At 42.1% G+C, this 12,243-nt stretch overlaps 1 protein-coding gene across 1 annotated transcript in view; it reads right to left on the bottom strand.

Annotated features, from left to right (window-relative positions):
• The window catches only part of EXT2 (exostosin glycosyltransferase 2), a 117,383-nt gene extending 105,534 nt beyond the window's left edge, over window positions 1-11,849 (bottom strand). The window contains exons 1-5 of the mRNA XM_048484592.1: window positions 11,690-11,849; window positions 10,047-10,135; window positions 4,532-5,097; window positions 4,126-4,215; window positions 101-217 (exon numbers count right to left, since the gene is read on the bottom strand). Coding sequence (XP_048340549.1) covers window positions 101-217; window positions 4,126-4,215; window positions 4,532-5,097; window positions 10,047-10,118 — 845 coding nt within the window. The 5' untranslated portion in view covers window positions 10,119-10,135; window positions 11,690-11,849. The remainder of the gene's footprint in view (window positions 1-100; window positions 218-4,125; window positions 4,216-4,531; window positions 5,098-10,046; window positions 10,136-11,689) is intronic.
• Between the last annotated feature and the right edge of the window lie 394 nt (window positions 11,850-12,243).

The raw sequence follows: 12,243 nt of genomic DNA, 5'->3' as shown, positions 1-12,243 counted from the left end.
ATCTTTTTTTACTGAAGTTGACAGGGATTACTGAAATTGTCAGCAGCTACCCCTCAAAAAAGCAGTGCCACAGCTCCATACGCTCTTGCCCTCAGCTTACCCTGGGCCTTTATTTGGCAACTGAACCTCTGAAGACAGTGGACTGTAAACAGGAATACTGACATCATATCCTTGCCGATAGGTCCATGTAGAAAAACCTCCACCAGCCAGCAGAGCTCTAAGGACAAAGGAAAACATCAGTTATGATCACTTTTCTTCAAACCAGCTCATCCAAAATAGTCACATTATCCAAAAAAATAGTCACATAATGACAAGTCTTGTCTATGTAGAATTCTGACAAAATAGTCACATAATGACAAGTCTTGTCTATGTAGAATTCTGTGTATGTTGATATGAAGACAATTCATAACATTTGTTTGTACAAACATTCTGAATGCCAGTACGAGAGGAGAACAAGCCTTGGGAACTTCATCCCAACACCGGGGGAAGGAAATGTGAAACAGGGCAAAACACAACTACACCCAATATTATTGAAGGCTTTCACAGCCAGCATCACTAAGATGTGTGTTTTCCAAGTTGTATGGTCATGTTCCAGCAGTATTTTCTCCTGACATTTTGCCTGCATCTGTCGCTAGCATCTTCAGCCACTGATGCAGGCGAAACGTCAGGAGAAAATACTACTGGAACACAGCCATACAACCCGGAAAACCCACAACATCACACCCAATATTGTCATTAATTCAATATGTACACCCAGACTGAAAGAAGGGTACAAATAGCAGGTCAGGGAGACCTCAGGTAAAAATCAACCTATTATTGCCCTGGGTCTGGGTACTTTTGATCAGATGCATCCCAAGGTTCACTCACTTCTGGCAACTAGTATAATGTTTGTATGCAGTTCTGGTCACTGTATCTCAGAAAGGATAATGCAGAGCTGGAAAAAATACAGAGGAGGGCAGTCAAGGTGATAAGGGGTTGGAGCGCCTTCCCTATGAGGAAAGTCTGGGACTTTTCAGTTTAGAAAAGAGATGCATGGGGTGAAGAGAGTTGATAAATTATGCATGGGGTGGAGAAAGTTGATGAAGCGAAGAACTTTCTCTCTTCCAAAATATTAGAAGTTGAGAGTATTCAATTAAGCTGATGGGCAGTAGATTTTAGGATGGAAAAAAGGAAATTAAAATGGGCGAATCACTGCCATAGGCAGACTCAGCTTTAAAAGAGGATTGAGACTGATACATGGAAGATACATCAGTAGCTACAAGTCATGATGACTAAAGGGAATCTCCTCATTCAGAAGCACTAAGCTGCTAAGTATCAATACCAGGAAGCAACATCAAGGGAAGGCCTCAGACTCTACACCCTGTTGTTTATTTTATTTTTATTTATTTATTATTTCATTTTTATACCGTCCTCCCCCGGAGGGCTCAGGGCGGTGCACAACATCAACAGACAAATAAAACAAGAAGTTTAAAAAATTTAAAATGCAGCATACAATTTCCAAATCCAAGTAGGTTTAAATATTTAAAATAGATGGCATCCAGCTATTTAAAACTCCTCTTAAAAAAAGGGGGGGGACAGTGGGTATCAGAATATTTCTTAAGCTGTTTCGGGCACCCATATCAGCGGCTGGTCTCACACCCAAAGGCCCGGTGGGAACTAGCTCGGTCTTACAGGCCCCTGGCGGAACTCATTGAGATCCCCGGTGAGGGTTTCTTCTCCTCGGACAGCTGGAGGAAGAGCATTCCCGACTGCAGGTCGGGGCCAGGTCAGTAAAAGCCCTGGCCCCATGGTAGAGGTCAACCGCATCATAGAGTGGGCTGGGTTACCAACAAGTTGGCCTCCTGCTGACCGCAGGGACCCGTGACGCGGGGACATATGGGGCCAGAGCGGTCTCGTAGGTACGAGGGGTCCCAGGCCGCGCAAGGCCTTAAAGGTTAAAACCAATACCTTGAAGACGATCCGGAACTCAACTGGGAGCCAGTGCAGGCGACGTAACACGGGCATGATGTGATCTCTAAAGGCACCGCCCGTGAGCAAACGTGCCGCCGCATGCTGGACCAGTTTTAATTTCCGGATCAGCCGCAAGGGAAGGCCCGCGTAGAGCGAGTTGCAATAGTCTAGTCTGGAGGTGACCATTGCATGGACCACTGTTGGTCCTTCAGTGGAAATGGTTGGCCACTGTGTGATACAAGATGTTGGACTACATGAACCACTGCTCTGACTGAGCAGGGCATTTCTTATGCTCCTCTCTAAGGTTCCTAAAATCATTAATTAAAACATGAGCAATTAATATTAAAAATCCTCTAGCTTTCATGGTCAGGAAAACAACACTTTTAACTGTGTCATGAGAAAGGTTTCAATACTCAGGAGATTTAATGCCCCAAGATTTAGTGCCTCTTTGGGTACCTTCTCCCCTCCACATGGCCAAAAGGATGCACCCTTGTCCCATTCATATATTTCCTATATAGCAAAAAAAGGAAAAAAAATCCATATTGGGGGAAAAAAACACTTGGTTCCCATCAGAATAGGCAAGCTTACATAAGTGTTGTTTGCATGATTTATTCTGAACATAGAAACTTGGGAAATCCAACTGTTGAATACCAAAATGGAGGAACACAGACAACATGAAGGCTGCACAGTGCTTTAAGAATTCCAGAGGAAAGGGGCTTCAAGCAAAGGAACATTTCAAACTTCTGCTATAGAAAAGAAGAAACAAAACAAAGAAAGAAACGAACTATTGCTTTAACAGCAAGGGAAGCTGCTTAGGCAATGGATGATGGAAGTGTTGGGTTTTAAGGCACAAAACCCAAAGTGATGATCGTGCACTTTCGCCCATTCATTCTCGACACTGTGAGTTTTTAGAATGCTGCTGCAATCTTTCAAACCTCATGTTCTAAATCTCAGTCATATTAACTCAGAGGTGTGGAATAAAAGAAGGGGAAACAAGTGAAATTGGCTCATGTGTTGCATCTTCTGCTCCTTTACAACGTGCTCCCCCACTCCTAATTAGAAAATAGTTACCAGATTGTTTTAACTGAATCTGGCAAGCAGCATAAAAACACTTCATCAGCCTCAGGAAAACAGGTGTGCATCTCCCTAACAAAACCCACAGGGAACCAACACCCAGTTAAATACCTTAGAGTGGATTTTCACTTTGCAGTGCAATAACCAAGAAATTAACTCTTAGCTTTCCAAGTGCCAGCCAGTCTTTAAATTATCAGCTTCCCCTTGATTTTCCCTTCCTCTCTGGATCTCACCTGATGTTCCCTCTTTCTTCTAGAGCAGGGGTAGGGAACCAATTGGCCATGCTGGTAGGGGCTGATGGGAATTGTAGTTCCTGAACATCTGGAGAGCCGCAGGTTCCCTACCCCTGTTCTAGAGAGACTGTAAGTTTTCTTATTCAGATCTCATCAGTTCCTTTAAGTCATGGACATCAAGCCTTCTTATTGTAAATATCAGTTGGTTTAAGAAATAGTGGAAGGAAAATAATCTTTATACCGTTCTGCCATAGCTCCATTTGGTCACAGACAACTCTTGCTTTAAGAGACAGCCTTTCATTTTTAACATGTGCTTTAAAATGTGGGCAAGTATAATCTTCCTTGCATATTTCAGTCAGTTCTCTTTCTTTGGTTAAAATGATATATCATTCTGCTTTGAACAGCTATTTCATGTGCCATCCAGTCTCCTGAAATAATTGCTATTTGTGCATACATACATGCTGGATGTGGACATTTCTGTTAAATTGGTACTGTCTTATATTGGTCTTACTGCTGATCCTTACAGTCACATATTTACCTTCATCCAGAAGATTCAGTCATGTGCAGAAACTCCCAGTTTGGATAGGAAACTCCTGACTGACTCAGTGCGGGCTTCCTGGCAGCAGGGAGGTTTTTTTGTGCTTTTTGCATCCCCATGCCACCAGAAAGTGCCCTTGGGAATAGCGAGGCAGAGTGGCTGCAGGGCCACATCTGGGAACGCAGCCTCTTGGATGGGGTAGTCTGTGTCCTCATTGCATTTTCTACCCTCCAGAATACAGGAATTACACAGGCAGTCTGCTGTTCTGGATCACTTTTATGGTCAGATACATTATGAACAGCTCCAAACGCAAAAAAAGTGAATGCCCACCTGTCTCTCGGAACATCTAGCGCTGTATTATAGTCAGGTGGTCCTCCAGGCAACATGTTGAACAAAAGATGGTTTGTTCCTCGATCCCAACTAAGGAGGGAAATGAAGGGAAGCATGAGTACACACAAATCAGAATACACAGTCTCAGAGGTAAGCACACACCTAAAAATAAGGAAAACTAAACCACTAAAGTCTCCAAGCAAAAAGCTTCATCACTCACACAGGCTGCAATTACCATGCCAGAGGCAGAACAGGGGGTTATCATAAAAAACACAGATGAAATACATGAACCACATCAGGAGAAATTCCCCATAAGTATTCATCCCTTGCCTATCTGCCTTTTTTATCTTAGACTCATATCACTGGCATTCTGTTCTAGCCCCACGATTCATAGTAATGTTAGTACCGGGATAGTTGCGCCAAAGCCTGAGCCGTTTCCTTGATACGGAGTGTGTTCTGGTTCAGCACATCAATAGATGGCACAAAGAGACAGGCACGGTTCACATCATCTGTGTAAAAGTCACTGTCAGAGATAGCAGTTAAGAGTTCATTGTATTCCCGGGAAATGGTATGGCTGACTGGCATGCCATATTCATCTACATATTTCTTTAAGGAGTAAATATAGACCTTGATCTTATTTTTAGGGTTGAAGCCACAGCGGTAGACATCAAAGCATGTGTGCATCCTGCAGCTGAGGTCTCCTCGCTCTGGGATGGCACTTTCTGCAGGAATCTTAATGACAGGTACATCATGAACACTGTGCTTTTCAACTGTCCAGTCATTAGAAGACTCTATGGAGTGTGGCCAGAACTGGAACATGCCTGTGGCAATGAGGCCCAGCAGGACAATGGAGAAGAGGGCAATGTAGTAGATGCGGTGTTTGGTCTTCATTCTTGGGATGAGGGCTGGACCCCGGGTGCTATACTTGACTGACGCACACATACTGGAAGAAGCCACCTTTCCCACGAGCTTCTGGATAGAAAACAAGATTTGAAAATGAAATAATTCTTACACTATTGCAAGCTGCAAATCCATGCACTTTATAAAAACATTCTTGTGACTCAGCAGATTGAAACTGTATTTCTGACACAACAAAATCCTAAATGAAAATGCTGATTTCCCATATCAAATAAGGCCATATTTTGTACACACCAATGTAGAAGAGATGGAACAACCCCACAAAAATGAGGATACATTTCAATCTTGTTTTATAATCAACCTTTATTTAGCATCTAATGCCAAAACCATGCTGGATGCAATACTAGATGCTAAAATATCAATATATTACTACTATACATTTATATAGTGCTTTAGTGCTCAGTATACTTCACAGACATTCTCCTAGTTTTCTTTACAACAAGCCAGCAGGGTAGGTCAGAATTATTACCATATATACTCGCATATAAGTCGAATTTTTCAGCACATTTTTTGTGCTGAAAAAGCCCCCCTCGACTTATACACGAGTCAGGTGTATTTTAAAAAATATTTTTGGGTTTTTTACTTTGTCGGCCACCAGGGGACACAGTTTTTAGGCTATTTCAGGGATTTTTCAAGAGACTCCCTTGATGATACCACCCAAGTTTGGTAAAGTTTGGTTCAGGGGGTCCAAAGTTATGGACCTACAAAGGGGGTGCCCCATCCCCCATTGTTTCCAAAGGGAGCTAATAGTAGATGGGACTACATTTTGAGGGTCCAGAACTTTGGACCTCTTGAGCCAAACTTCACCAAACCTGGGTGGTGTCATCAGGATAATCTCTTTCTGATACCAGCCACGTTTGGTGATGTTTGGTTTAGGGGGTCCAAAGTTATGGACCCCCAAAGGGGGTGCCCCATTCCCCATTGTTTCTAATAGGAGCTAATAGTAGATGGGGCTACATTTTGAAGGTCCATAACTTTGGACCCCCTGAACCAAACTTCACCAAACCCGGGTGGTATCATCAGGAGGGTCTCCTAAAGATACTCTGAAATGTTGGTACTGCTAACATAAACATTCCTCCCCTGACCAAAAATCCAGTTTTGAAGGATTTTAACTCTAGTGTTTTAATGTATTGTCAAATGCTTTCACGGCCGGAATCACTGGAGTGCTGTGTGGTTTCCGGGCTGTATGGCCGTGTTCTAGCAGCATTCTCTCCTGACGTTTCGCCTCTGAAGATGCCAGCCACAGATGCAGGCGAAACGTCAGGAGAGAATGCTACTAGAACACGGCCATACAGCCCGGAAACCACACAGCACTTTTGTGTTTGAGCTTGGTTGCTGGTTGAGCTAAGATTTTTGTACTTTTAAAGTTATTGTTGAGACAATATTGTTTTTGTTGACTCTCTTTTCCACTTACAGAGCTAGTTTACTGTTTTCCTTTGAAATAAATATTCAAAAACATTTAACCTACTGATGCCTCAATTAATGTCATTTTATTGGTATCTATTTTTATTTTTGAAATGTACCAGTAGCTGCATTTCCCACCCTCGACTTACACGCGAGTCAATAAGTTTTCCCAGTTTTTTGTGGTAAAATTAGGTGCCTTGACTTATATGCGGTGCAACTTATACACGAGTATATACAGTACCATACACAAAAGATGTGCAGCTCAGGCAACCTTGAGAGGCAGCAGTTCATCAGAGGCAACCTGGTGTGTTCATACCAGAGGCACTGTGCTGGTGAAAACAGCTGAAGAATTACTTGGAAATAATAGTTTTGCACTTATACAGTTCATTTTAAACGAAAAGCAAGCAGAGTAAAACCAGGGTTCTCACTCTGTCATGCAGATTGCTGCATGACCTTAGGCCAGCCTAACCCAACTCTCAGGGTTGTTACAAAGGTAAAACAAGGGGGACCACGTGCACTATCCTGAGGTACTTGGGAGTTCAGGAGAGGTTAAAAACGTACAGACACATAGGGCTGTGTATAGATTTATGCACCTTTCATACCCACAGCAACAAGCAAACACTTTATATTTGAATGCTGTCAACCAAAAGTTATACAAGACCTCATTTTTTTTAGACGTACATATGTTCACCTTTCAAAAATATTAAATGGCACATACCAACATTTTTACCAGAATTTTATTGTTTTGCAACCTCTATACCTGTTTCAGGCCATCATAGAATTAAAGTTCAGGTCTGTTTAAACATCAAATCTGTTATGCAATAATCAAACACTTTTAGAATTAAGAAGTGTTAATATCTTTAAGTAAGATCAACTAATAATTTCTAGGATAATAAATATCAGACTGTGGCCACGCCTGCCTAGAGTGTTTTTTTGTTTGTTTGTTTGTTTGTTTGTTTGTTTGTTTGTTTGTTTATTTATTTATTTATTTATTTATTATATCAATTTCTATACCGCCCGATCCCCAAAGGGGATCTTACAACTTACTTCAAAGAGAAGGCAAAAAATAAGAGATACAATAGAGTGGTTTTAATTTCCCAGACTGTTCCCACATTATATTTCCAAATGTTTCATCATGGGAGACAGTATATATGAAAACCAAACTAAATCTTCGATATAGGTTCTTTTCCACCCATGGGAAAAAATCAAGTGCGACACCATGTTGCTTGTTGGATGACACTCCAGGGCAACCAGTGACTCTCAACCTAACCACAGGGCTGCTGAAAGGAAGGAAGAAAATCAGATACTGTCCCAAGATCCTTGGAGGGCAGGAATATGAGATGAGAGGAAGTAGATAAGCAATGTAATAGGACTAGGATTACAGCAGTTTGAAACAAGCATATGGGCAAAACTGTCATGGTGAAAAATAGCAACAGAGGTGATCTTGCAGCTATGAGGGTCCAAAGCCATGTAGGACTGTACATTAAACTGAACTTTTATAACTGATGGACAGCCAGTGGAATGATTGCAGAATGAGTGTAATAAGCATGCTCCATTTAGCTGCTGAAAATAGGCAACTCTGTGACATGCTATATCAATTGGAGTCTCCAAGTTGAGTTCTAGGACAGACCCATCTTGAGCGAATTACAATAGGCTTGTCTCAGTGCTACTGTGGCATGGATCAAGATTGCTGAGTTAGCATATCAGCTGAGTCTAGGCAGGGGACCATCTTCTGAACTAAATGAAGTTGGAAGAAAGCACTTCTTCAGCTGTATTAACTTGTTTCACCAGCTGTAATATTGAATCCAGTATTACCCCATGGCTCTTAATCAAGTCAGCAAGGGTCACCTGGAAGCACATATCTACATAAAGCTAACTTGAAAAAAGATAGTCTCAGATACCACCAAATGGGTGGGGGATTCCCCCCCCCCCCAATATTGGTCTGTCCTTTCTATCACTTCCTTCTACCAGGTGAAGATTCTCTGTGTGTTTGCTTGGCATTCCTTCAATGCCTCTCCTCTCTACATTTTAAACGCAAGGATTTTAATTAATGTTAATTTGTTTTATAATGTTGATGGTTATCTGTGAATCACCTTGGTTGCTCCATGTAAGCCAAAAGGCAGGATATAAATTTTAGAAACAAACTAAATAAATACTCCCCACACTGCCTCCATTCCCTCCCCTAATCTTCCCACTTGTTCAATTTTGTCCCGGTTTTTCCAATTTGTCTCTCGTTACTGCCTCTGCATCCCTGTTTCACCCCATCCTTCTCTCTGCTGCCAGATGAATGTCTAGATATCATTCTTTATATAACTGCATTTTTATTTTACTTTTTGTACAAATCTGGGAGTTTTTCAGAACCCTGTATCAAGACCTTGGGTGGTCTTCCTATGTGGATTTGTTTGATCCACTAGGAGCCACACATAACTATTAAATATATACAGATAGGCTGAAATATTCTTATTCATATTTAGACTTCCAAATCTCACAACATCTGACTTTATATCAAGATAATAGTTAATTTGCCAGGTTGTTAATCTTTGTCAATGATAACTTGGCATCTGTCAATTCCCACAACCAAAACACTCATATCAATGACAATTAATCTGTAAATCTTTCATAAAATGAATCTCTATTTATGCATACACCATTTTGGACATATACCGTATAAACTCGTGTATAAGCTGAGGCACCTAATTTTACTACCAAAACCTGGGGGAACGTATTGACTCGCGTATAAGCCGATGGTGGGAAGGCAACCAGGAGGTGGAGGGAGTTCCTTATTTGGGCAATGACATCAGGGGGAGTCACTGCCCAAATAAGGAGCTCCCTCTGCCTCCCAGGGTTTGAGGAAGCCCAGCCAGCCAGGGTTCACCCTGCAAGGAGGGCAGCAACAAGTGGCTTGTGCAGCTGCAGGGAGGTCGTCCCGGCCACGCCCCCAGCCTCGGCAGAGGCCTGAAGAGCCAGCTGGTAAGCAGGACTCGTGTATAAGCCAAGGGGGCATTTTTCAGCCTTAAAACAGGGCTGAAAAACTCGGCTTATACGCGAGTATATACAGTAGTTTATTTTATATTGAAAGAGTTGTGAACAATTAATAAAAAGGCTCATGAACAAAATGTTTTTATTACACAGTTATCAGAAATGCCATCATTAAAATGGCTTCAAATCATGAGCACCTCCACAGTAAAAAGCAAGTAGGACTCTTCTATGTATGTATCTATCACTCAGGTCTTACACACTTGGTGTGTTCTTTGGAACAATTTTCCCAGCACGCTACTAAATCAATAATCAGCAAATACAGGCAATGATTCACCAGCTAATAAATATGCTGCAGTAAAACAACATTCCCTGAAAGCACTAAGACTTCCCTCACAGAGCCTGGAACACATCGCCAAAATGATTATCATCCTTATTTAAGTTAGCTATCATCTTTTTGATAAAACAGTTCCTCAAGTGCATTCCACTATAATAGAATATGTTTGTATACCATTGAACTCAGATATCTGTGACCAAGTCTCAAGATGCAGAGGAAAATATTTTCCACTTCAGATTATAAACTATGAAACTACTTATTCATCTTCATATGGATAATTACTCACTTGTGAACCAACTGCTACAAAGCAAAGGACATCATGTACTGAAAACACAACCTTCCTGCTTGAAGCTGTCATTCCAAAAATGATAGAAACTGAAAAGGAATTTTCTGTTTTTATTAATTAATTCCTAAGTACAAGTGCAACCTTAAACTAATTATTTGGGACCATAAATAAAGCCTAGCTGGCATCACTGAGTTTTCTATAAGATTTATTTAAAATACAGTACAATAAAAATTTAGTAAAATGCAATTTAATTGTTTCTACTGCACCTTGAGTCTCAGTGAAAACAGTGAAATATAAATATAAAAAATCTGTGGGACTCTAAAAGATTGTTGCCCTACAAAATGTCAATCATTTTTCCCAAATTCCACAAAGATGGCAAAACCCGAATTAGAACCAAGGAAAAACACAGACTTGAAACTGAGGAAATATACAGGCATTCTGCAGGAGTACTAAAGGACAGTAAAAACAGACTATGCAATACCTGAGAATATATTTATTCAAAAATATAAATAACTAAAAGGATTTTTTAAAAAAACAGAAAAGCAGAGATGTGTCTCCTTTAAACTAAATGTGTCTGATTTAAACTAAATGACATTAGTCATATCTATCAAGACATTTCAACCACAGCAGATGGTTAAATCTTTGCTCAAAGTCAGTCCAGCTGAGTTGAGCCTTCTTTGTATACATCTGGTACTACTTTCTGAGGACAGTCATGTTGGTCTGAGGTAGAACAGATCAACTGTGTCTACTCTACTGTGTCTGAAGAAGGGAGCTTTGACTCTCAACATTTTATACCCTGAAACTCATGTTGGTCTCTATGGTGCAACTGGGTTCAAACATAACATCTAGGACTGGAATTTGTATTCACAATTTATAGATGTGTCCATAAAGAATCTACAGTCACAGAAAACACGAAACAGGCATCAGCACTGTTTTGGGCAGCTGTAATAGCCTAGGTGTGTTGGGAGAGGAGGGCAAGACCAAATCCTTTTAGGAGAGGGAGAGTCTACATTCCTGGGGCTTACAGAACCAAACGTGAAAGTGGCATGGTCAAAATTGACTAGGTTGACAAACTGTGCAACAACCATGTACTCACTAGGATAAACAGCCCACTGTTGTGCTCAATCATCGGGGCCTTTTTCTTCCAGCCCCAATTTAACTGATCCCCCCCACCCCCGGCAATCTTAAGTGTCACACAAGATGATTAATTCTATCCCCATACCTCTCACTACCTCAAAAGTAATTCGAGGCAAAGTGGCTCCAGCCAGATCCCATTCATTTCTGCGGGCTTAGAAATAACTTTGCTCAGGATTGTGCTGCTCATCTTCTAGAAAAGCACAATCAAAATGATCAAGTTCGCGAGACAAGGGAATATCCCCCGACTAAACGGCTAGAGATTGTTGCACTGCCTATATCTCAAACTACTACAAAACAGCTAGCCAAAACACGAGCTCAGGCGACTTTGGGAGTTCAAGCGAGCAGCGATTCAGAAAGGCTGAGTGACAAATTGGTTTTCCTTCCTCTGTTCTGCCGTCTTTAACCACGCGTATCTCACCCACCCCATTCCAACCCATCCTAAGCATATATAGGGAACTTTTATTCAGTTCCTTTCCCGGGACATTTTTGCCCTACCTGCTACTTACCCGGTCGCCCGAGGTCCTAGCTCCCACCACACCGTCAGAGTTGGTTCATCATGACCCCCACCCCCCACGGGCCACCCGCCTGGAAGCAGGGAGGAGAAGGGGGTCCCGCAACAGGCGCGCGTCTCCCACACTCCTCCGTCTCCCTAGCTTCGCCGATCGTTCCGGCTTCCGGCCTGGTGTGCCGTCACTTCCCACGCGCCCATCCGCTGAAGCCTGGTTGATGTTGCACGCCGCTCTGGACGAGGTGTTGGGGTGTTAACTCCGTGCGGTTGTTTTGGGTTGGAAAACAGCCCTTCTTTTCGTGGCTAAATCGCTTCCGTTGCGGTCTTTTCCCGATCTCCTTTTTTTTTCTGGCAGGCTTTCAACGCAACGGCGAGACAGTCAATGCCCCGTGGCAGGCGGTTCCCCACCTCTGCAGCTAACAGTAGCTAGTGGGGAGAGGGATGCTCAACCATTCGTCTTCCCTTCCTCCCTAGGCAGTGTTATGATTTGTGTGCTTCTGTACTTCCGTCGGTTGGCAGTATTTTTTACTTAATCGCTATGCGAGCCAAATG

Source organism: Sphaerodactylus townsendi, linkage group LG02 (genome assembly GCF_021028975.2).
Source record: "Sphaerodactylus townsendi isolate TG3544 linkage group LG02, MPM_Stown_v2.3, whole genome shotgun sequence".
Taxonomy (NCBI): Eukaryota; Metazoa; Chordata; class Lepidosauria; order Squamata; family Sphaerodactylidae; genus Sphaerodactylus; species Sphaerodactylus townsendi.
Note: the sequence above shows the minus strand (reverse complement) of the source record. Positions and strands in the feature narration are given on the sequence as shown.